At 39.1% G+C, this 24,002-nt stretch overlaps 1 protein-coding gene across 2 annotated transcripts; it reads left to right on the top strand.

Annotated features, from left to right (window-relative positions):
* Positions 1 to 938: 938 nt before the first annotated feature.
* EXOSC7 (exosome component 7) lies at positions 939 to 21,809 on the top strand. 2 transcript variants are annotated; one of them, XM_002199127.7, is made up of 8 exons: positions 939 to 1,096; positions 2,433 to 2,534; positions 3,185 to 3,279; positions 7,998 to 8,160; positions 13,255 to 13,325; positions 17,879 to 18,002; positions 18,959 to 19,114; positions 21,670 to 21,809. In XM_002199127.7, the coding sequence occupies exons 1-8, from the start codon at positions 1,040 to 1,042 to the stop codon at positions 21,772 to 21,774; spliced, it is 873 nt and encodes a 290-aa protein (XP_002199163.1). In that variant the 5' UTR covers positions 939 to 1,039; the 3' UTR covers positions 21,775 to 21,809. The 2 variants fall into 2 exon arrangements, with proteins under 2 accessions (XP_002199163.1, XP_072781922.1); XM_072925821.1 differs by lacking the exon at positions 2,433 to 2,534 and having other exon boundaries at positions 956 to 1,096.
* The last annotated feature ends 2,193 nt before the right edge of the window (positions 21,810 to 24,002 follow it).

Below are 24,002 nucleotides of genomic sequence, written 5' to 3' on the forward strand. Positions count from 1 at the left end.
AACCCTAGCGTGCAGAAATGAAGCTCCTAATTACTGATGTAAAAGGTCAGCCATGGGAAGAGTGCCAGAAATGCATCAGCTCTGCCCTGACTGCTGATTGATAAGCAGCCTGCCAATGGGACCAGACTAAGGTAAAACTTCCAAAAGCATCCATCGCTCCTGAAGTTTGCTCCCACTGCATCATGCCACCTGCTCCAGTAGGCACAGCCAGGAATGCTTTGCACATTTGATTTAACAAGGAGTTGGGGAAGCTGGATAAACTCTGGCATTGTGCTGAGTAATCTTTGGGAGCCATGGATCATTTTTAGCCAAGCAAGCATCAGCGTGAAGTCAAGATACCATATTTTAAAATACTCTGAAAATTTTTACACAGGAGCTATGCAAAAAGGCATGCAAACTTACACTAATGATTGTTATGAAACTTTCAATTAAGGCTGTCAAAAAAACCCAACCCTTAATTATTGTTTTAATATATAGTGCGAGTTTTTAATCACATTTCCCACTTTCCCAGTGATATCTGGCACAGGACCAACAGAATCTCCTAAGCATTTGGTTTCTTCCCTGCTCCCGCAACAGCCTTCCCCACGCACCGCACTTCGCTTGGACCTTTCTGAGGTTAAAAACTCCGCAAGGAAAAGGAGGAAACGCAGAAGACTGTGACTACGCGATCCATTTCTGTGCACCAGGGTATTTCCCCAGCCTCCTGGAGGTGCTTTTGGCAGAAAGCGGGAGCTGTGGCTTCACCGCGAGGGCCAGCTCCTTGGAGGGGACGTTTCCCGGGATGCCCGGGGGGTACCGCGTTAGGAGCGCTGCACCTACTCCGCGGTAAAGGCTTCTGTGGCTTCCCGGCTGCACCCCCCGCTTTGCCGCCGGGCAAGGGGAGCCCTCGCTGTGAGGTGCCGGTGCCGGCTGGGCGGGCGGGACAGCTGCCCTGGCTAGCCGGCAGACAGACGGACGGACGGACGGAGGCACGGACGGAAGGCGGGCAGAGGCGGGGAGGAAGCGCGGCAGTGCGCAGGTGCGGGCGGAGGCGGCGGGCATGGCGTCCGTGGTGCTGAGCGAGGCGGAGAAGCTGTACATCGTGCACGGCGTGCAGGTACCGCGGGCGGGCCCCGGGCAACAGGCCGGGGAGGAGGCAGGGGAGGAAGGAGGGAAGGAAGGAGCCCTCCTCCGGTGTGTCTGGTGGCGAGCCTCTGGAGCAGGACTCATCACAGCATGCCGAGCATCAGAACGGGAAGCAGGCTGAGAGCGGGACGTGGATTTGTTTTCACAGAGTCACACAATATGCTGACTTGGAAGGAACCCACAAGGATCACCCACTCCTGGCCCTGCACAGAGCACCCAAAGAGTCACACTGTGTGCTTGAGGGCATTGTCCAAAGGCTTCTTGAGCTCTGTCAAGCTTGGTGTTGTGACCACTTCCATGGGAGCCTTTTTCCAGTGTCCAGCCACCCTCTGGGTCAGAAACCTTTTCCCGATGTCCAACCTAAGTCTCCCCTGACACAACTTCAGGCCATTCCCTCAGGTCCTGTCACTGGTCTCCACCGAGAAGAGATCAGTGCCTGCCCCTCCTCTCCTGAGGAAGTTGTAGAGTGCAGTGAGGTCTCCCCTCAGTCTCTTCCAGGCTGAACAGCCCAAGTGACCGCGCATCCCTTCAAACGACTTCCCTGCAGGGCCCTTCATCTTCATTGCCCTCTTTTGGATGCTTTCTAAGAGCTTAATATTTTTCTGCCCCCATCTGATCCTCTTTCCTTGGTCTTTCCTGGCTCTTCCTCAAGTTACTGCCACTGGATAGAATTTTAGCCTGTAACTTGCCGAAGGAACACGAGTGGACAAAGGAGGAAGAGTGAAGGGTGTTTAAGGAGAAGCCCCAAAGATAAAAAAACTGTATTCTTACTTAAATTTACTGAAAACCCGTTTTTATGGGAATGAGCTGTAGAGTATCAGAGGATGTGTAATACTCATTTGTGGAATACAAATGGAGGAAAGCATTTGGGAGGCTGGTGTATTATTTTTGTCTGCTGGGGTCCTAATTACTGATGTAAAAGTACAGAACTTGCCTATCCAAGGAAAGAGCTGGGTTGCGTTAGGTAAAGTACCATTTAAAGCCAAGACCTTTACAGTTTTGCAATCCAAAGCTTTCTTTTGGGAATTAGAGGGACTCGGTGCAGTTCATGTCTGCCTGCAGATTGCTTGTTACAAGCTCTACATAAATGAGATATAAATTAAAAAGTATAGTTTGTTCTTTTGTTTTCCATGGTGAAACTACAAGTTGTTGCTTTTATATCCTTTTTAGTGCTGCATTTGGTATAGGAGAAGGAAAGTTTAAAGTCACAGAGTTTTTTGTTTGTGGTGGGGTTTTTTTGTTTGTTTTGTTTTGTTTTTACTTTTCACTGCTGATTCCCTCAACAATAAATTGGTTGTCATACTTAGGAAGACCTTCGTGTAGATGGTCGAGGCTGTGAAGACTACAGATGTGCAGAAGTAGAAACAGATGTTGTATCAAACACAAGTGGATCTGCAAGAGTAAAGCTGGTAGGTAAATTTCTTAGGGATTGGGTGCCTTGCTAATGAAATTGCTTCATGTGACTAGTTAATCTGATGCTATTTGTAGCTAGGTTTGTGTATAACCTGTATAACATGTATGTGTATAGCAGTAACTGAAACCATGGGATATGGAAATAATGGCAGGATATATAATTACTTCAGGCTGGCTCGAGCTGGATTTACTGTAAAGTGCCTGGACAGCCTTAAGTCTGCAATAATTTAACATTTAATCTTGAAAACTGAAGTTGCTTGTTGTGCCTAGTTTCTGGGAGGTGCAAAAGTTTCTATTCCTTTAAAAACTACTTCTGACATGTTGACTGTGAAGAAGATAAATGTACTGTGCACCATTATGAAGGTTCTGCAGAAAAAGCTGTTTACAGAACCAAAATGACAGAAGTAGTCTTGGATATTAAGAATCTTTTTAACCTAAAGATAGGTAATATGTATGGTAATTGTTTGAAGAATCTTCTTACACTTAATATTGTCCTTCTAAAGCCTTTTGGTTTTTTTTTTTAATGTTAATTTTAAGTTCATTCTGATAGAATGATCAGATAACTGAAAGGTAGAAATGGATTTAAATTAAACACATAGTTCTGTAATTATAATTCCAGTTGTGTGATGTGTTCTTGTTTTAATAGGGAGAAACTGATATCTTGGTAGGCATAAAAGCTGAAATGGGGACACCGAAGCTGGAGAAACCAGATGAAGGTTACCTGGAATTTTTTGTTGACTGGTTAGTATACTAGAAAATATTGAAATAGATCTAATATTTGGAATAAATTACTAATCAGGTCTTGCCATTCTTCAGAAGTTTATGCCTTCATTCCTCTAACCTCCTCTAGGAGTTTGAGTGAGAGAAACAAGTTATTCTACCGTTTCAGTAGCAGTGAATGTTGAGGAATTTTCTGCTGGTCCTGCAAACCCAAAAGAAGCAAATCAGCAGGAGTTAAAGAATCAAAACCAGTTAAATAAAACAATCCCAAATTGCATAGCATCACTGCAGCTGGAAAAGGGTAATGGTTCAAGTACACACGCTTGGAACCATCCTTCATGATTAAAATGTCTCGCTGTTGTTTTTGCCATGATAAAATACAGAAAATTTCTTAAAATAAAAAAAAAAGTTGGAAGAAAATAATTGACCAATGCATACTGTACTTTAACTGTACTTAAAGGTTGGCTTATTTTGTCAGTGAAAGCAGTGGGAAAAGTTTGACATGTGTTTAGTACAAACTTTTTTTTTGTTTAAAAAAAGAAAAACCTCAAATGTAAATTTCAGATGCAAAGACTAATTAGAAATTTTAGTTATATATTTATATGTGAATTCATCTTTCATTAACTAAAAGGGTGTTTATTTTTAATCAGATTTTTTGCATTTTGTTACAAATGCACTGTTATTTATCCTTACACTCTTCATAGTGTTTGAATTATGGAAGAAGCTGGAAGAAAACAGAGCTCTTGTTTTCAGGTTGCTCTGAGATAGCACAGTGACATCTCAATGTTAGTCTAAATTGTCTGCAGCCAAGACTACAGTATCCATGTCTTGCAGACTTATCCAAAACTCTTCTTTATGATTTAAATTGCTTTGGGGACCTCTCATAAAAGCCTTGGCATTGTCAAGTTGGCTGCTTTACATGTGGCATCTCTTTTCATTTTTATTAAAAACGAAAAAATGTTGCTACTCTGACATTAAACTAATATACCACTGTTAAAGCTAAGGTATGAGAGCTTTGCATCACTATGTTCTAGTTAACTGTGGAAACTTAATGCTTTAAAGGAAAGCACTCACCTGTGAGTTGATAGTTTGTTTACAATTGCTGTTCAAAAAATATCAGATAGTAAGATGATCTTGAATGTGGTCATGCTGTTAGAATCCTGTATGAAGTGTCTTAAATGGTACATGTTTATTGTTTTGGGTTTTTCTTCTCTATATGAAGAAAGTCCGTTGACAGCAGGGACATTTCCTTCCTGAAAAAAAGTGGTCTGTGGATATATGGCAATTCTGTGGCACTTCTTGTGTATGGAAATAGATACTAGAAAATCTTCAACTCATTAGATTAATGCTCAATTGTATTTTCTGTTATCTCTGCTTCATGGGATGGGAGGGAGATGTGCATCTTGTGGGAGCTGGATTTAGTCAGTTCAGGAAATAAGTAATATTTAATTTCTGTGACAACAGGATCCAAGGGCCTGAACTTTAGAGGATTGTAGTCAATTGTCACATGCTGTGGGACAGGGAAAGATGTTCTTTAGCTTCCAGAAGGATGCAAAAGACAGAAAGTGGAGGCAGCTTCCCTCTGTCAAGGGGAATGAGCTGCTGTCAGTACCCTGATGCTTTGTCAGACTGCCCCTGGGTGGTAGTAGCTGAGCACAATTCAATACCCTGAAGCTTCTGGTGAAGTTCCTGTGTGTTCTAACTGGCTTTTGTATTGTTGAAGCTAATAATAAAAAACTCAGACTGCAGTGATTACTATCTTAAAATGCTTATTTCTCAAAAATTCCATAGTTTCTTTTACTGATAAAAATAATAATTTGCTGGATTGTATGTATAATTCTCTGATCCAGACTACTATTTCTCTTTATTCTGCTCTGAATCCTTTACCTGAAATCTGAGAAGCACGCTTAGTCCCATTTTGAGACAGATTTTAATGTGAATCTCTGGAGGGGATGATTTTTGGGGCACTGATTTGTGATCCTGGAAATTAATTATCATAAAACAAGTCTATGTCCTAATATGTGTGGTATTCTTACTGCCTCTCATCACTGGAGAAGACATTCATCCTGGCCCTTGATGCTGAAAGACTGTCTGATGTCTGCTTGTCTCACATTTGAGTTTTGTGGCTGATCTGATTTATCACTTTCAAACTGTAAGATATAGAAACAACAAGAAAAGCAGACATCTGAATTCCTTGAATGCCTCAGATTTTGTTTGTGGAGTTAGGGAAGCAGGGAATATATTTGTCCAGATCTGACCAACTGTAGGTTGCAGTATATTAATGGCTTGAGGAATAAGTGAGAAATGTTTAACTGTTGCAATAGAAAGATTTTATCTGAAAACAGGAGGAGTTTTGCAATTCAGTAGAGATATGTGGTAGAAGTATCATTATGCTTTAAGAGGAATCTCAGACTGTTAGGCAATGTGACATTGAAATTGCTTTAGTAGTCTTGAAAGTTACATGCTACTTGGACGTAGAAATTCTGTACCACTACTAAGCATTTTCTAGTCTGTTAAGACATCCCCTTTCCAAATTTTGCCCAGTATAAGTTATTGCAATAATCTGTAGGCATTAGATGGCAGTGTTTACCAAATAGTTATAGTAATATCCTGGTAGCCTTGCTTCTTTATTTCACTTTGATTGCAAGGAAATGAAGTGTTAAAATGATAATGGAATTAAGATGCAGTGAAATGTACAGTGTTCCAATTGAGTCTTAGGTTCTTTCTACTCAACTGTCAAAGCATCCACTCGTAATCAAAAAATACAACATTTGATAAAACTTTGTGTTTAGAAGTAATAATGAGGTATAGATTGAAGTTTGCATAATTCTTGCAACTTGCCATAGGGATCATAATGCTTGCATAACTTTGGCTTAAACAAAATTATCTTGTTAATGTGCATAAAAACTGCTTCCATGGATAAGTGCTAGTTTAGTACAACCTGAAGACCTGACTCAGCACTGAGTTATACTTAGATAAGATCTTGTCTCATAAAATTAGTAACCCTGATAACCCTGAATAATATTGTGTGTCACACTTGTAATGCTTATTCATGTGGCAAATATAGTTTGGAAGCATAGATCGCTGCTTAATTGGCAGTAATGTTTCTTTGTATTTTTAAGCATGTATAGTGCTGTCTGCTTCTAGTAGCAGCAAATAACTTCTATAAGGTCCAACAGTTCTTCCTGGCATTCTGAGTTTTCATCAGCTCTGCAAAAGAACAAGTTGGGAGAGGTACTGTGAAGTAAGGATAATAGTAGATAATTGTATATAAGCTTACAGATTCGGCAGTATTACTGGCACAGCTCACTTGATGGTGTAAGTCACACTTTGATAATGTGTATCTTTAGTTGTTTGCGTTTGTTTTTTTTTTTTAAGGTGAAGGGATTATACTCCAGCACACAGTTTTCTGCTGTATTTTTGTACTCCTGGTGTGCTAAGGTTTTGTATCATCATATACACACAGAACACACATGAGAAATTTGCCCTGTGACATGCCCCACTAGGAGAATACAGGGCGTGGCCATTGCAGATTTTGAACAGATCTAAACTACTTTTGTGTAACCACTTCCTTTGATATGTTCTCTAATGGGGAATTAATTTGGTGGAGGTCTGACTGGTTTATTTTAAAATAAGATTTGCAGTGCTGCTACAGGTCCACTGCTTGAGAATATTTTTGCCCTCTCTATAAACCAGAGGCTGGGTTTGGAATCATTGCTCATTATTTTACTGTATATGCATCTCTGGACATTTATTGTTCTTTGGAGGTTTTTTTTTTTTTGTTGTTCTTTTTGTTAGGTTTGGTGTGGATTTTGTTTGGTTAGATTTGTTTGGCTTTTGTTTGTTTGCGGGGGAGGGCAGCGGGGAGGTTGGGTGTTATTTTTTTTTTGTTTTGTTTTTGGGGATTCTTGTTTGTTTTGGGGGTGGGTTTTTTTTTTTGTTTGTTTGGTTGGTTTGGTTTTCTGTTGGTTGGTTGGGTTTCTTGTATGTTTCTTTTTTGGCTTGTTTTCTTTCATTTTTAGAAGTTTCTTAGCTGTGTACCAGGCCCCAGCACCCAAGGACTTTCTTGCATGGCTGTTCATAAATAGTTTGTTACATTGGAATCAGGGAAAAAGACCACACACTTTGTCAGATCCCATCTGGAAGAGATGTTTCGTTGGTGTTCTCCATAAGCTGCAGAGAGTAATGACATGCTTTCTTTAAGGGTCTTGATAGCAGACAATACACTCAGTAAAGAAATTACCAATTAAGGTCAAGCAGTCATGTTACTTACAAGAAATTAGTATTCTACTTGTCATAGCATCATATCTTTCTCTTCTTAGCCAGTCTCTTAATAATTTAACATTCAGCTCTCACTAGGCTGTCTTGGTAGCTGTGGTGAACTTAATACAGATGTCCCACTTTTTTTTTTTTAAAGTGTAGAGGTGATAGAAGGTGACAGTGCTTAAGAAATAATCTCTGAGAGAATTCACCGAATTTTACTTTAATTGTAACTGGGGAACTGAAGATAGTAGTGGGATTTAGTTAGTCTTAGTATTTGTAACAAAATGTCAGTATATTATCTGCATCAAAACCTTCTCTCATGCAAAATTGAAATAATTCCTTTTCAGATAGGATACTTATTGTACTTATCTTGTACAAATAAATCCTTGGATACTTTTAATGCTTTATATTTAAGAAATATTCTTTGGGTATTTGCTGTTTCACAAGTGAAAATATTCTTTTCTTTCTTTATCTAGTTCTTCAAATTCTCCTGAGTTGGAAGGCCGGGGAGGAGAAGAACTTGGCACAGATATAGCAAATACACTATACAGAATATTCAGCTGCGAGAACAGTGTAGACTTGAAATCCCTTTGTATTAATCCCAAAGAGCACTGCTGGGTTCTCTATGTGGATGTATTGGTAAGTACAGAAGTGAAAACTAAGATTCAGCAAAATGTTTCTAAGGCAGAGACTGACTTAGCATAACTTTCTGTATTTTCTTGTTTAAAAAAAAGCATCTCATTATGTGATATAATGTATCACAGCATGGATGCAAGTTTTCTTGTGAATCTACTTATAGTACTTAATCACTGATTTCAGCTTGCTCTTTTTCTACTCTTCTTGATGCTGCTGTTCCACTGCAGAACTAATAAAACGTTGAATACTCCAAATCTCTTTCAAATAAAAATCAGTGATCTTATTATCTTACAAGAAATTGCCACTAAAGAAGGGTAAACTTCTTTTCCAAGGTAGATGTAACAACAGATGTCTTGTTCAAGTGAATATCAATTATTATGGGTGTATGTTAGCCCTAACAGAACTGTCCATCTGCCTGGTTCTTTGTAGTCTAATCACTGCTAATTCACTAAAGTAAAATAGAAACTTTTTTGGCAAAAGCTAGGTTTAGCCTAAGTGCTTTTTGATGAAACTTGTATCCATGTATTAAATGTAGAAGATAAACTGAATATTTGTTCCCATGACAGTAATGGACACTGAATTTTATGCATACAAACCTCATGCATGCAGCAGCTCAATTTCCAAATATACTGCATTTAAAGCACTCTGTCATGGGAATGTCAATAGAAGTTTGCCAGTCAGACTCTCCTGAGTGTTATTTCCAATTCTTATTGATCCAAAGTTGAGTTTCTGTTTATCAAATTTGGAAGTGGAAATATGTTAAGGGATCTTAGAGCAATCCATTGTCTCGGGGTCTGAGTGTCGAGGTGACCCCAAGAATGTAAAAGTCCTTGTTTCCCAGCCTGCACAGCCAGAGAAGTCTGAATGTGTAGGGTCAGCTTCTCAAGGTTGTTTATTTTTCCTTATCTATAACATTCTTTCTCTGACCTGCTGAGCTCTGTCTAATAGGTTGGCCATGGCATTCTGTCTGCCCTCTCAGGCAGTGTTTACATTTTCTACCAAACACTACGTGTACTATGTTTACAATAATGTGCCAATATCTATCACTTATGTCAGACAGTGTGTTTCTACCTTAAACCAATAGAAAAGTGTCACCATCATAGCAAGACATGGAGGGCAAGAAGAAGGAGAAGAAGGTCAGGACATGCCCATATCCCTCTATCTTGTCCCCTTGAACCCCATTCTAAAAAGCCCCAAAATTCTACTTTTTCACCCTGTGTTAATTCAACTACCACACTACTCTTGTGGCTTGTAATTCCTCATACAAAGTTGTCAGTTTTTTCCATGGGCTAAAATCAAAGCCACAGGCGGTTTTGACATCATGCCAAGGTCTCTGAGCCCCCTGCCAGGGTCTTGAGACAGCCAGGGCAGCCAGATGGATGTCCTGGACTCCTACATGTTAGGATCTGTGAAATAATGTGCCAAATGTTAAGCTGTATGGCCAAGAAATTAAATACAGGGTTTTGTTGAACAATACAGGAACATTTAGACTAAGACCTAAATAAATGTGAAAATTAGTTCACTAGTTATTTTAAAAGCAGTAGCATTAGCCTAATTATAGTAGATACGGTACAACAGTCCAGCTACAAAATGATGGAATATGTACCTCTACTGAGTGCTTTAACAGCCCAAGTCTCTGGCTTATTGCAGCTTGGCGAGGTTTAATGGAGAATGAAGTGTTAGTTCTGAGAAATCACACTGGGCCCTTTAGTTACAAGGTAATTACAAGCAGAGGTACAGAATATTAAATGCTGTGCTTATTTAAGCAACATGCTGCTTAACATTGCATAGGCACTGGATAAACAAAGACTTTCATAAAGCAGTCTGCTTCTCTGTGTGTGTATATATATGTATTCATACACACACACACACACTGTTCTGTATAGCTTTTGTTTGAGATATAGCTGGTTGTTACCTGATTCTTCCTGGCCAGATTTGTTGATTGTCCAGTTACAGAGAAAAACAGCCTCTGTGTTTTCATGCTACTAATTGTATCAGAATTATGAACATCAGGGCATCAACATCAACATCACTATGTTATATGAGGAATTTTACATTTAACTCTTTTTACAATGCCAATTAAAAATCTGTTGCAGGTCCATAATTACGACTCTCAACCTGATGGGTCTTTTTAATGTTATATTCTGCAGGGATTTTGTGTGTGAGCCGTTGAAGAGTGGTTGGTACAGTTAGAACAAAATACTGTAAACATTTCTTTCTTACTCTGTTCTATCTCCACCTTTTTTTTTTCCACCTCAGTCCTCTGTATTTTCACTTTTTTGACATACTTGTAATATTTCCTTTTCCAAACAGTATACATGTATATTACACGTGATAGTGTAGGTGCTTGACGCCTACAGATTTTCCTGAAGCTGCCGTTGCTGAATCATTCCTATAGAATTCTACTTTTTATAGTGTGTGGTGTAAGGATGACACTTGGGCTAATATAAGGAGCAACTCATATTATTCGTCATTTGAGGGAGACAGATTCTGAGTATAAAAACAACACTCACAGAGAGTCCTTTGGGTGATATTTTCCTTCAGAATGCCTGGAAATTCTTTACATTGGTCTTTGTGTTGCATAGTCAAATTGGAGGGAAAATAAACCTTAAATCCATCGTAAGGCTGAAAATACTGGTACCCTGCAATCAGGTGTGAAGGTACTTGTCTGGAAGTGTCTCATTCCAAAAGACAGAGATCCAGAGAGAATGTTATGAGCCTGGAAAATACTCCATTGCTGTGCAACTTTGCCACATACAGTTTTATTAAGACACCTGTATTCAGCTCCTGTGTGTAAACAAAATTTGACACATGCATCTTTAAAAGAGAAAATAGTGTGTTTTGCAGTCATGCAAAAGCTTTATCAATTAAAAACATCTCTCAAATATTTTCTAGTGGTCAGTGTACTTGGGACATGATATAATTCTGTACAATCAGACTGGAAAAAAAAAAACTTCAGACATGCACACCACAAAGATGCAGACATATGGACAAATTGAGATACATGTGTCAAAGGTGGAGAATATGTACCTTGACCTTTCAGAGTGTATTCATTCTTTTTTAATAATGGAAGGCATTCCACTTCCAAATAGTAGCTTATCAATGTGGAGTACCACAAAGGCCTGTTCTCACCCTCTCTGTTTCCCTCAATCTCTTCCTTTTCTAAGCAAACCATTGATGTCAGAAATAAGAAGCTTTTAGGCATTTTTGAGTGGGTTTTGATATATACGTATAATCTTCTCCCCGTAATTTGCCCCAGCAGCCTGCTGGGCTAAACAGGGAGAATCAAAGTGCAATCTCTTACCATTCCCTATCCAGTCACAGTAGGTCATGTGTCAGGAGGACAGGGTGCATTAGTTTCTCTTGAAATTTTTGCAGTTCACTAATGACCACCTTCCAGGATTTCCTCATGTTTTCTATTTCCTCCTCCCCTGCCCCAGTCTGATAAAAAAGAAGTTAGGAATCTCTGCTTTTGGAGGAAAAGCTTTTCTGAATAAGGTGAAGCCTACAGTTAGACAGTCATATGTTATCTTTTCTTTCCCATAACTTTTTCACTTGCATATGAGTAAATTAAAAGCAGAAAAAACCCCTCTGCTTCCCACAACTCACAGTTATGCAGACTTTCTTAGTCTTAAAAATAACTAAAAAAATGGGAGGGATGTCAGTACAAGGTTCTTGAGCTGAGAAAAGGGTTCATTTCTTTGTGGAGGAATTGTTGCACCATGCTCTGTGCAGGCAGCGTTCCTTGCCTCTAGGAGCCACTGTAGCACAGATAAGGCTCTAGAACAGCAGCCTGAACACAAGCCTAGCAACAGTGCAGGCACATCCCATTATTGTGTTTTAATAACAAAGATATTGTGGGGCTTATTGTGTTATCGGGTAAAATCCAATAGTGACTGAAAGGGGCAAGTTAACCTCTCTGTATCCAGCAGCTGCTTGCAAAAAAATAATCTGATCACCTTTGTATTTAGCTTTCTATCCCAACTTTTTGTCATTCTTTTTACACTATCCAGTCTGTCTTCATAAAAAGTAACTGTCTTTATAGAATATCTCGTTTATGATTTACTCCCTGTGCAGGAGTTTTTCTCATTTTTAAATACATTTTGAAGAACAGTCAATGTAATCAGGATTGCAAAATGTGTTTTGCTCTCATCATACAGCATAGATTGATGTCACAGAGAAGCATCCGTATTTTCTTGCTGAAGTAGTTCCAGATGCCTGTGTGTGTGTCCTCAGGAAACAGTACTGGCAGCTGAGAGCTGAGCTGGTCAGAGAAGTGACAGTAGGCTATGCACAGACACATCTCTGACTTGCCTGGCAGCCTGCAGAAGGTAGTCATGGTTTGGGGAGCCCATCCTTTTTACCTTGTATGCAGTGCTGCTTTTCCCTTTGGCTGTTGTTCTCCCCATCTTCATGGGAAGAAACTGAGCTAGGCTGCCTCCACACACTTCACTTGTTGATAACACTCATTTGAAAAAGACCTTGACATCAGGCTCTCCATGGATCACTTTCAGGTACAAGACAAACCTGACAATGACTATTTCCTATAAACAGAATAAATCATGATTTGCCTTCATAACTACACCTTATATAACTTGCTTTCCATACCATGTTCTCAGTGACAGTGTGTGTTTCTTCTGTGACAGCAGTTCTCCCAGTTCATTCTGTCCATCTGATATTTTAAAAAGACTCTTCTTTGAGATGAAATTAGAAAATTGATTGGCTTAATTTAACACTAAAGAATTAATGTGATGAGTTTATAAAGGGTATCCTGGCCATAGACTAGTTCAGAACCTTAGCACAAGAAGATTAAGCATGGTGGTGGTTTCATTTCAGCTTCTATTATTAAATTTTATCATTAATTTTATTATGAAGTGCATTAACTCTTCTATTTTGCATGCATAATACAGTTAGCTGAAATCTTAATTTCCTATCTGTTTCTTTTCTTGTATAGGCTTTAAAGACAACTTTGTTTTTTAAAAACCTTTTCTGGTAATTAATTTTCTTCCTTTTCAAGTAGGTTTAAATAAAATAAAGGCTTCATTTAAAGACACTAGCCTAATTTTATTTTAAAGAGATTCTTCTTTTCCTCTCCAGTTATTGGAATGTGGTGGGAACATCTTTGATGCAATCTCTATCGCAGTGAAGGCAGCTCTCTTTAACACAAGGTAAAGCACAGATCTTATTTCATGTGGGTAGAAGTGACATGGGAAGTGGAAGAGAAACATTCTCTGTGAGCAAAACATTTTTAATGCTTAATTATTTAAATAAGTTCCCAAGACAGCTTGCATTCAGATACAAGGCACTCATTTGCATGCAAGTACCATGAACTAATGTTATTTTAATTCAGTTTCTAATGATCAAGTGTCATATTGCATGTTGTGCACAATCATGTTCACAATATAACTTTTGTTGTAGCCAGATCCACAAAAGTAGTGTTGACCATATGGTTTTGCTGCAAGTATTTGGAGGCCTTGGTGTTGATGCCTTGTGGATTTGAAATAAGAAGTATTTACTTATATGTGATGCTTCTGAATAAGAAGCTCTCTATTAGTGTGACTACTGATTTGTAATTAGCTCTGGTTTTCCACTTTTGATTTTGTTCTCATTAACTGTCAGCCTAGAGTTCTTTTTAAAACCAAGAGGAAAAAAGTGGTAGTGAGAGATTGTGGGGAGGGGAAAATTATGTGTCTTCAAAAGAATTTTTCTCCATGCATTTTAATTCAAAGAATGGAAAAACAAAATCTAGTAGAATGAATGATGCAAGTCTTCTCTGTGTGTTTTCAATAAGACTTACTACTATATTTTCTATTGTTTCTATTTTATCTGTAGGTGAAAGGGAGTACAGAGTTTTGTAGCACCTCTGAGAAAAACAACCTAGTGAATAGCTTTGCTAAAAAACTTACATGGCAAAAATAGCTGGTAGAGGTGCGAAACCTAGACTCCTATTAGCATAAATGTTTTAAAAGTGGATCTCAAATTGTTCTTCAGCATTAATTAGTGATCTGCTAAAGTCACTAGTGTAGTTCTGTCTTATTTATCGGGGAATCAGGGCACAGTACTAGATCTGGAAAAGTACGTGCAAAAATAAGAGGAAAATAAGCTTTTGAAGACAGGCAGTATATCAGGTTATAAATGCTATAAAAGGGATAAGGGGAGACTTATCCATCTGAGACTAGAAATTGAATGTGTTGCTGAGAAATTTCTCATGTTAATCAAGTTCTCAGCAGTAACTTTTAACAGCAGATTGTTTTTATAACATTATGAAATACTTTTGGAAATGTAATGGCTCACAGAGGAGTTAGCAGTACAGTAAAAAAGAAGAAATGCCTGTATTTCTGTGTGTGAGTTGCCAGGATGCAAAAGTCATGTAGTTAAGACAGTTACTACCATGTGAGTTGTTTTGCAGATCCACAGCTCATACTTTATTTATAAGATAGCTAGGTCGTTTTTCTTACTTTAACTAGAATAAAGAGAGACAATTGTATAGAAAGTAGTGAATTAAATAAATTAATAAAAGAACATGGACAACATGATGGAGAGTGTAATGTTTCTTACTTATTTTTATTCCTCTGACAACTGTGTCCTTTATATAATCTTTAAGCTGCAGGCAAACTGCAAGTCTTGTTGAAGTTGAGTATCATTTCAAAATGTGATACAGTATGACACTGCCTGTTGCTTTTTTTACCTTTGAAAACCCTATCTTGTTGATTTGAGCAGGCAACGCTAGTACAGCTCATCTCATACAAGCTCAGAAAGTCAAGAGGTGAAATTCAAAGTGAAAATCTGTTGTCCTCATTCACTTTTTTCTCTCCCTTTCCCTTTGTAGCTACTGGGTTTTCTTTGGATTGACACAAGGTTGTTTAAGAGTAGCTGCTGTTCTCCATAAAGTATTATTCTCCAAACAAGAAAAGATGTCAGTTTGAAGATTGCTTCAGATTAAGTGTTCTGAACTGTGTTTGACATGTGTCCCCTCTTTGATTCTTACTTGCTTTTCCTACTTTGTTTACAACCAAGATTTTGTTCTGTTTTCAGATCTTTGCCAGCCTTGACTAGAGCATTGGAACAAAGAGCAGGGAGCTCAAGCTGCTGTTTTTTCTTTGAAGCTACAAAATTTTAGATATTCAGATAGGCATTTGAAAACTTCAATTTAAAATCTTGCTCTAAGCATTTTTGTAATATCTGTGGACACATCTTGCTTTAGAGCTAAGTAAATCCAACATCAGATCTTCAGGAATTTTGCTCAAGACTTATGGGATTTAAATCCTTTGAATGCCTGACCTGACTTGTTCTCTCCCCTTCAGGCTTGGAACAATGACAATAGAACTGGTTTAGGGGAAATATTTACTCCTTGCGGTTCTGTATTGTTCACTGAGTTCTAAAAACTACCATCAAGATCATGTGCACAAGATAGCAGAGACCAGGCTTTCTTCTTATCCATGCCTTCCAGATGTTTAAGGATGGATTTATTAATGATGGAAGTAGATATTGCAAAATGTGCAGTTAGCTACTGTGACGGGACATTAAACGCAGTTCTGTGGAATGTGCCTACTTAAAACCGAGGCTGCAGAAAATAGTTACAAGTTAGGCAAGTTACAAAAACAACAGTTTCTAACACAACAGCCTTGCAGATACCAAAGTTTTTGCTGCACAGCGTGGTAGAGGCAGAACTGATGCCTGCTTGGAAGGGTGGGACTGCTTTTGCATTTGTGAAATCTGGGTCTGCACACAAAGAAAAGAGCACTGTTTGTTACATGACTGAGTCTTGCTGTACAGATCTCTGCCCTGATTAGTTGCAGGAATCAAAATAGAAAAATGAAAGTTGCAAAGTAAACATGTACAGCTACTTAGGATAAATCTTCACAAGCTGGGAGAGGAAATTTACATTGTTCTGGAGAAGCCTTGTGCTACATTCACTTTGCATAATTTTTGTGTCCATATACCCTCTTTTTATGCAGCTGTGATGTTTGTGTCTGATGTTTTTGCCTTTGCAGTATTTCTAATTTACACCTCTCTCATCTGTTCTTGGCCAAAAAAGCTCCTTGCAGGCATTTTTCAGATATCAATTCTGGCAACTTTTTCTTGCAAACACTGCTCTGGTTTCAAAGCTATTTTAGGTTGGAGTTAAAAGTTGCTTAATCTCACAGATTTTCTTAAAATCTTACTTTATTTTTTAAACATTACTCTGGCATGTACGCGTCTTCCTTGTCTAGGCTGTTGTCCAGTGTTGTCCATTGTGCTGTGTAGCTTGAGGGCTAGTCTAGATAGTGACTTTATTCTATCAACTCTAATGAAATATTTTAAACTTGAAAATAGGCTTTGATGCATTTCTAAGGAGTTGAAAACATTTGGAGTTTCATTTCTGGAAGAAGTGCACATCACAATTGTTCTGCTTACTCAAAGTCTTAGTTTTGGGTTGGCTCAGGCCAGTGTGCTTGTAGGGAATTCGTTGTCACTGGAGCAGGGTTATCTGTTTTGAAGTACTTGCCACTACAACTTTTAGCCCCTAATAACTAAAATACTCTTCCAAGGATCAGTCAAAATCGCCTTGTGTTGGTGGGGGGGAAATGTTCATTAAATGAGTCCATATCTCCTCTTTTAAAATAATAGATTTGTTAGAGTGCATAAAAGAATGTAACCTTCAGAGTCTAGTTACAAAACACAATGCTGCTGTACTAATATAAAACCAGATTGTGGTTACTGAAGTTAGCTGTCTTGGGACATCTTGAAATACTTTGTTTTCAAGTGCAAATGTGTGAAAGAGTGAGCAGTGTGGGTGAGCTCTGTTTCTGTTTTACTGGCCAGTAATGCCGAGTCTCTCAGTCAGTACTTCATCCTAGCAGGCACCTGGATAAATGAGGGTGTATAAGATGCTGACATTCTTGGCAGCTTGAGATACCATGTTCTCCTAAATTATTTTAAATTTCCTTAAATGCTAAGGAAACTGCCTTAAATAATCCCGTAAAACCTCCATTAGATGGCTATCACAAATACAATGTATGTGCGACTGATAAGGAGCCTGTCTAGCTCATTTGTGAGAGAGCTCATCATTCACAACTGAGAAGAAAGCATTTCTTGGATTTCTGCCTGGGTTTTCATCACTGCTTCCTCCTGATGTCTGTATATCTGTCCTTAGAACAGTAGAGTATCTTGCCAATCTTCTCATCTTGCTAGAGAAAGGATTTTACTAATGTCACCTTTTCTCTTCACCCCAAATCTCTTTAGTTGGTGCTATTCTTTCCTGAACAGCTTTACTACTTGTATTTGCTACTGATGTCACACCTTTGCCAAGCAATGCAACTGATGTAATGCTGACAACTTTGCTGTTGTCTGTAAGGTTGGGAACCACAGAGCAAAAGGATTCAGTCTTGTTAATTTGTCTCCTGTACATCTGTGACATTCTGGTAGATACAAAGAATTGTTCAGAACTGATTTTTGTAAGTTCCGAACTAATTTCTCCCCATGTGTAGTGTAAAGAACAGCTCAAACTTTAACTGTTTGAATGATGTAAATATGATGATCTTATCTTAAAAATCTTCCCACTTACTGTGTTTTCTTTGTAGTCTCAAGGAATGAGTTGTTAATACTTTGATCACATTTTGTACTGTTCTACTAAACATTTTGCCTCATTTAGAAGAACAGCGACTTCCTGGAGTTGTGACTGTATAACAGCTGTGTTTGTTATGTGTTCTGGCAATGACTGCACCTTTTGTTTCCACAGAATACCCAAAGTGCGTGTTCTGGAGGATGAAGAAGGCACCAAAGAGATTGAGCTGTCTGATGACCCTTATGATTGTATTCGACTCAACATAGATGAGGTGCCCTGTGTTGTCACACTAAGCAAAGTAAGCCTGACAAATTTCTGCTTTCTGCTAGAGACTCCAGTTCCTGTTAATTTCACCTGCCATTTATTTTTTTTCCCTAGATATAATATTAGATTTATAGAAATGGTCTGTGTCCTCTATGTATATATATTTGTCTTTGGCCTCCTAATTAAGGATTTTACTGAATAACAGAGTTCTTTGCGCCTCTGATTTGTAGGTTTCTACTTGATGCATTCTTAAAATGCATCTTCTTGCATGTAGAGGAGGTTTTATTATTTTTCATCTGCTCCTTACCTAAGATCCAGAGCAGCAGATATGTTAGTATGTTAAAACCAGAGGTCGCTGTGTTCAGGAGTGCAGGCTGTGGGATCTGCCTGGAGTTACATGCTGAGTATTTGTTTCTGAGGACAGCACTCAATTTTCGTGAGTGCAATACCATCCCTTTCCATTCAAACAGATTTTTGTCTTCCATATATAGCACACAGCTAACATAGTTGATTTTATGAGTACTGCATTTTCCATTCCAAGTGTTAGTGATTGGCTTAGCTACCTGAAAATATGGTTGGCATTTCTTCTAAGCAAATTGCATAAATAGTAGAGGGGCCATTGCTGAGATGAGGACTCATCTGAGTCTTGGGATGTGTAATTTTCAGGTAAAGGGGAGCAAAGTCTATGCTTAGAGTTGCAGGGAAAGGTGAATATGGAGTTTCATACAGATGAAAGGATGGTGGAAAGGAAAACAGTATGAAATAGTGACATGCTTATCTCACCTCTGTTGTTTATGTACCCATAATTTGGGATCAGAGGCTGTTTAAATTGTGTGCTTTTAAGTCAGTTTCTGACTATTTCCAAAGGCTACGTGGTTTTAGGATGGGAGGCTGTAGATAAGTAACAAAGCCAGCACTCACAGTTTGATTTCTCAATGGGGGAGCTTTGAGGAATGCAAACTAATGCATTGTTTTGTCACTAATGTGCAGATTGGATATAGGCACGTGGTGGATGCTACCCTTCAGGAAGAAGCCTGTTCTTTGGCAAGCCTGCTTATTTCAGTGACCAGTAAAGGTGCCATCACTTCTATGAAGAAGGTGGGAAAAGGTAGCCTGGATCCTGAGAGTATTTTTGAAATGATGGAGGTAAGGAGTGTTGAGCAGTTGACTCTTGGATGATACTGGATGAGCTGGAGCTTGGGTATACAGAAAGCTTCAGTAAGGGCTTTTAGAGCAGAGACAGTGGTGCTTTGATTTGGTGCACGAGGGACTTTGTGAAGGACACAGGCATTTGCTTTGAAACAGATTCTATTGTGAGTGGGCACTGCCTAAAACTTGTAGATGCCCAAAATGTGTGGTACTCACATTTGTTTCAGGCAAGTACTTCGCAGCTGTTAGACAGTAAAGCTTAAGCTGAGAAACTTTGAGAGTATTTTTAAGGAACATGTTCCCTCTTTTACTGTGTCTTTTAAAAACTGAAAGACCAAAACTTCTAATGTGGTAAAGTCCCTATAAGAGTAGAGATGGTGTTTGGAATTGGTGGTGCATGGTGTTCTAGCACAACTCATTTGCTTTATGATAAATGTACTGTTCTCATTTTGCTGGTGTTTTTCTTTGCTTCCTTACTGAGTTTACAATCTGTCCCTACTTCATAAAAATACTAGTATCTGGATATTGTCCACATTCATATAAGATCCATTTTAAGTACTTCAGGCTCTTCTTAAATCTGTTCTCCAGTGTAAATTCTCATGCCTGAGTTTGGCCTTGAGCATGAGACAGAAATGTGTTTTGAACTTGAAAGTCAGAATGAAAATTAGATCCTTCAAGCCGGCTCCGTTTCCTAGAGACACAGGGCTAATTTTTGCATGGCTCTAGTGAGGAATGCTGAAGTTGGAGCCAAGTTTGACAACAGATTGTCTCAAGAGGGAATTACTGAGTATATGGCACTTGACTGCATCATGATTTCAATCCAGTGCTACCAGTGGGCTTTTTATTTGCATTCACACATGCCTTTCATCCCCCTTACCTGGGTGGAGACGTGTTATGTCTAAGTCCTCTGCAGGAGTGAGAGATAAGGCTGATCACAAAAAAAACCCAAGATGTTTTCTGTGAGGTCAGAGATTATCTGTTTGGTCCTGCCTTAAACTCAACATCCTGATCACGATATCAGGAAAAACAAAAGGGCCTGAGAATGCCCAGTGGAGGAGCTGAGTAACCTATGTCTGACACATCTATTCCCAGATGATTTCAGTGCAGGTCAGAGGATGTTTAGTTTTTTCTCACTGGTGGAGAACTGACATTCTAGGACATATCTCTTAGGAAGGGAGTTTCATGGGAAAGTTTTGGGAAGCTGCCAAAAGCTCAGTTTTTTTACTGATTTTATGATCCGATCCACTAAAGAGGCAAGCAGGAATATGATGGCAACAGTGTTGGGTCAATACCAAAGCTCTGCACAGTTCCCACTCCCTTTGACCTGGGGTGAGCAATGTTGTCCTACATTTGAGAAGAAAGTTTGTCGGCCCTCTTGACTCTGGACTGCTGCAGTGATCTTTGTCCCAGTGCAGAACAGTTCTTGTTCTTGTGCCCCCCCCCATTTATGTAGCTTTACTCATGGTGTCTAATATAGACAGCTACCATGCTGCATCAAAGCTCTTCCCAAATTTCCTTTGGTACCATTGGCCATATTCTGGCACCTGGACCTTCAATTAAAAATGTAGCTTATTTTCAGGTTTGTGCATGGTTTCAGTAATTGTCACCAGGAAGTGAAACAGAGTTTTGTGTCAGCTGTATGGCAGGCCTAGGCTTTGCTGCATAGATCAGGAACCAGTCAACTCATTTTAATATAATCTGCCTTTGGCTCTTTAGGAATGAGTGGGCTTTTTATTTCTGTTCACAGTCAGTATTTCAGCTCATTTAGAGCGACCCTGAAAAAGTTCCAATGAGTATCACTGCCTTAAGATCTTTATTTCACCGCTGCCCAATGTTTCCCTGCCCTGTACCTTGCACAGTACACTTGGGCAGGTGGGGTGAATAGAGGTCACTGCTGGAGCTAATGCTGTTGTGTCTTCACTACTAGAGTTTATTTCTGTAAAGAAAACGTTCTGTTAACTCCTTTACGGTCCTTGGACAGGACAGAATTACACATCATATGAAGACCTGCCCACAGAGTGCTTTGATGGGGCAGCCAGTTTGCATTTTGGGCTTCTCTGGCCACAGGACAGGGTGTTCAGCTGGCCTAAATTCACTCTGCTGATTCTGAGCGCATTCAGATGAGTCTACTGAACTTCCTGTTAGTAGCCTGCTTTGCTGGTCAGATGTCTCTTGTTCTCTGGCAGCTAGAACTTCTCTGCTTCATGCTCTGTGTGCTGGCTAATTTCAATGTATGCTTGTGGCTGATGTGAATCTAATTTGTATTCCTGGGTGATCCAGCAATGCGCAGACCTGGTATTAATGATTGTGAAATGCTTCTCTGATGAATGAGAGCACTGGCTTTGTGTGTATGTTTTTCCAAAACTTAATCAAGTTAAAATGGAACTTTCACCATCATTATTTTTCTAAATTAAAAGCATATTTTATGATACCAGCTGGTGTATATGAATCATCAAAGGGAAAATATTTGTCAAAAGGAAGTTTTCCGTAAGAGTTGTCTTCCTGTAAATAAACATATGTCTCAGGTTTGTTTTACTTTCTTTGCTTTGCAGACAGGACAAAGAGTAGGCAAGTCACTTCACATAGCCCTTCAGAAGATTTTGGATGAAGAAGAGAATCTGGGGACTTCACGACCAAAAGTTGGATTTCTAGGATGAGTTTTTATTAAATGTTCAAAACTGTTTTTAATTGATTTTGCAATCTTGTCAGTTTGTATCTAAAGAAAGGGTTATTTTTTTGGTTCCAGTAGAGTCATCCTCCTGGCTAAGAGGCTTTCAAAATGTTACTAAGCATAAAGAAAGCTACAGTTAAATGCAAGTAAGCAAATTTGAGGTGCTTTCCATACGGGTAACTGCTGGCATCCAGGAAGTGCAGCAGCAGCAGTTGATGCTGTTGCCTGGGAAGTGCTTGAGTCTGTTTTCCAGAGTGACTGGTGTGCTTTCCACTCAATTCTGTTTGCACATGTTGTACTTCTGTAAACCAGCTGCTGTGTTCTAGAATGCATATGGAGTTGTCTTCAGCACAGCACAAATGAGAGCAGCACTAGGTGGAAATCTTCCTTCAAATTACCTTACTATTTTTTTAATAAAATGTGGTTAGATTTTACAATAAATACAACATGGTCTCAAGTTCCCAATTCATATTTTAAACCAAGATTTGTCTACAACTACCTCACAAGGAGAAGCAGGGGGCAGGCACTGAATTATTCTCGTAGGTGACCAGTTACAGGACTTGAGGGAAGAGCCTGAAGCTGACTTAGGGAGCGTTTGGGTTGGATATCAGGAAAAGGTTCCTCACCCACAGGGTGCCTGGGCACTGGAACAGGCTGTCCCAGGAAGCAGTCATAGCACCAAGTCTGACAGAGTTCAAAAGGTACTGGGACAAAGCTCTCAGACACATGGTGTGACTCTTGGTGTCCTGTACAGGAGCTGAGTTTTGATGATCCCAGTGAGTTACTTCAACTCAGGATATGCTTTGACTGCCCTGCTCCCTAGAGCTCCAGCTATCCCTTTTGCCAACAGGTGCAATAGTAACACAGCCAAAACATCTCACTGTGGCTAAGGAGAAGGGACATGACCAAGGGAAATGGAAAACTAAGTTGATCTTTAAGAGTTTGATAATTCAGCTGGAAAACCATAGTGGCTGTGAATAATGATTCTTCACAGGGAAAAGCAGATGATTAGAGATAAGTCATGGATACAAGTTGTGTCACCAGGTGTTGAAAGCAGTGGAGTGGATTCCCTCCCTACATCAACTGGATGGCCAGCAAAGAATAAGAGGTGTTTATTTGGCTTGATAGGAAGAGACAACAGATGGAAAAAGTCAAAGGAAGAAGTTGATGTTTAACAAGCTAGTATTTCATCTGCAAGTTAAGGATTTTGAACAAACTTTGTGGCAGAAATTACTACAATAATCCAGGAGTTATTTAGCTCTTACACAAGCAACATTTTCTGAATTTTCTGTTTCAATTTTATAATATCAGATTAAGAATATTCTCTTGACTGTAACATATTTGGTGGGGAAAAGGGAAGGAAGGGTTTTGCTGAAGGAAGGCTGTAGATACAGGACAGAACCTATTACAGCTCAAACTAATAATCATGATCACATTAAAATACATAGAGTGCTTAAGGTTCCCAAACCTCTTCAGTCCTTTTGCTAGAGCTCATACACATAGTTATTCAAGGTGGCTCCAACAGTACTGTGTATTTCAGGTATCTGCAGTCACTGCTATAACAAGCAGTGTAACAAGCAGACAGGTTGTTAAAAAAAAAGGTCCCCCAAAATTTGCCCAAGGTTCGTATTTTGAAGGGTTAGGATTTTTTCAGTCCCTTAAGTAATGGTTTGGGTAGGTTGTAACATTGCTACACAGTAGTAGAGCCAAGAAGTGACAATGAGTGCACATATTGTCTTTTATCACTTCAGCAGAGTTATTCTGTGTGAGGCAAATGCTAACCTGACATCAGCTTTACAGTAGCTGTGATCCACTCATTGCCATGCAAAGCTGCTTGTAAAAACATAGAAAGGAAAGGGAGAAAAAAACCTTTAAAGTACTTTACACTTAGCACAGGCAGTTTTTTGATCATTTATTATTTAATGTTTCAGAAAATGGTTAACGTAAATGAGACTGCAAGTCTTGAACCTCAGCCATTCTCTGAATGTTTTATTGCAGATTTGTGATTGGAGACCAAAAAGCTGCCCTGAGTTACACTCGGGGTGAATTTTGTAATATGAATAGTGTATTTCTACACAGCTTTCCAGCTGAAGGATGTCCAAGCATTTTGCAAGTTACATCACTTAAGATGCTTCTTGTGCCTTCTCCAGATCCTTTTAATTTTAAATATATTTTTATGAGAGCTGGAGGTGGTGGTGGGAAAAGAAACATCAC

This window comes from Taeniopygia guttata, chromosome 2 (genome assembly GCF_048771995.1).
Source record: "Taeniopygia guttata chromosome 2, bTaeGut7.mat, whole genome shotgun sequence".
NCBI lineage: Eukaryota > Metazoa > Chordata > Aves > Passeriformes > Estrildidae > Taeniopygia > Taeniopygia guttata.

What these genes read in the sequence shown, in the direction of transcription:
- EXOSC7 (XM_002199127.7), top strand. Translation starts at nt 1,040, where the DNA reads ATGGCGTCCGTGGTGCTGAGCGAGGCGGAGAAGCTGTACATCGTGCAC. An exon ending in ACATCGTGCACGGCGTGCAG is followed by an intron (nt 1,097 to 2,432) that starts GTACCGCGGGCG and finishes TGTCATACTTAG; the next exon opens with GAAGACCTTCGTGTAGATGG. An exon ending in GTATTTTTGAAATGATGGAG is followed by an intron (nt 19,115 to 21,669) that starts GTAAGGAGTGTT and finishes TTTGCTTTGCAG; the next exon opens with ACAGGACAAAGAGTAGGCAA.